The 245-nt window shown below is 69.0% G+C and overlaps 1 protein-coding gene across 1 annotated transcript in view; it reads right to left on the reverse strand.

Moving 5' to 3' along the window:
* ETH_00039515 (uncharacterized protein) overlaps nucleotides 1–245 on the reverse strand; it is a gene marked incomplete at both ends in the record, with an annotated part of 1,481 nt that overhangs the window by 373 nt on the left and 863 nt on the right. Inside the window, one exon of the mRNA XM_013373947.1 lies at nucleotides 63–156. Coding sequence (XP_013229401.1) covers nucleotides 63–156 — 94 coding nt within the window. The remainder of the gene's footprint in view (nucleotides 1–62; nucleotides 157–245) is intronic.

Raw genomic sequence — 245 nt, forward strand, 5'->3', positions numbered from 1 at the left:
TCGTGTAGAGTTCTTCTTTGAAGGAGCTTTTGACTCCGAAGCGGCGTTCGTTGGCCCCGAACTGGTCCCAGGCCCCCACGGGCACTCCTGCTGCTGCTGCTGCTGCAGCAGCAGCAGCAGCAGACTCCTCCAGCGTCTGCAGGGCCACCCCGGGCGCTGCGCAGCCGACGCACACAGCCCGCGCGCCCTCGTCGGGAAGGCCCGCGCAGCACGGGCAGCAGCAGCAGCGGCGGGGGAACACAAGC

The sequence above is a fragment of the Eimeria tenella genome, genomic scaffold, assembly GCF_000499545.2.
Source record: "Eimeria tenella Houghton genomic scaffold, Eth_scaff1830, whole genome shotgun sequence".
Taxonomy (NCBI): domain Eukaryota; phylum Apicomplexa; class Conoidasida; order Eucoccidiorida; family Eimeriidae; genus Eimeria; species Eimeria tenella.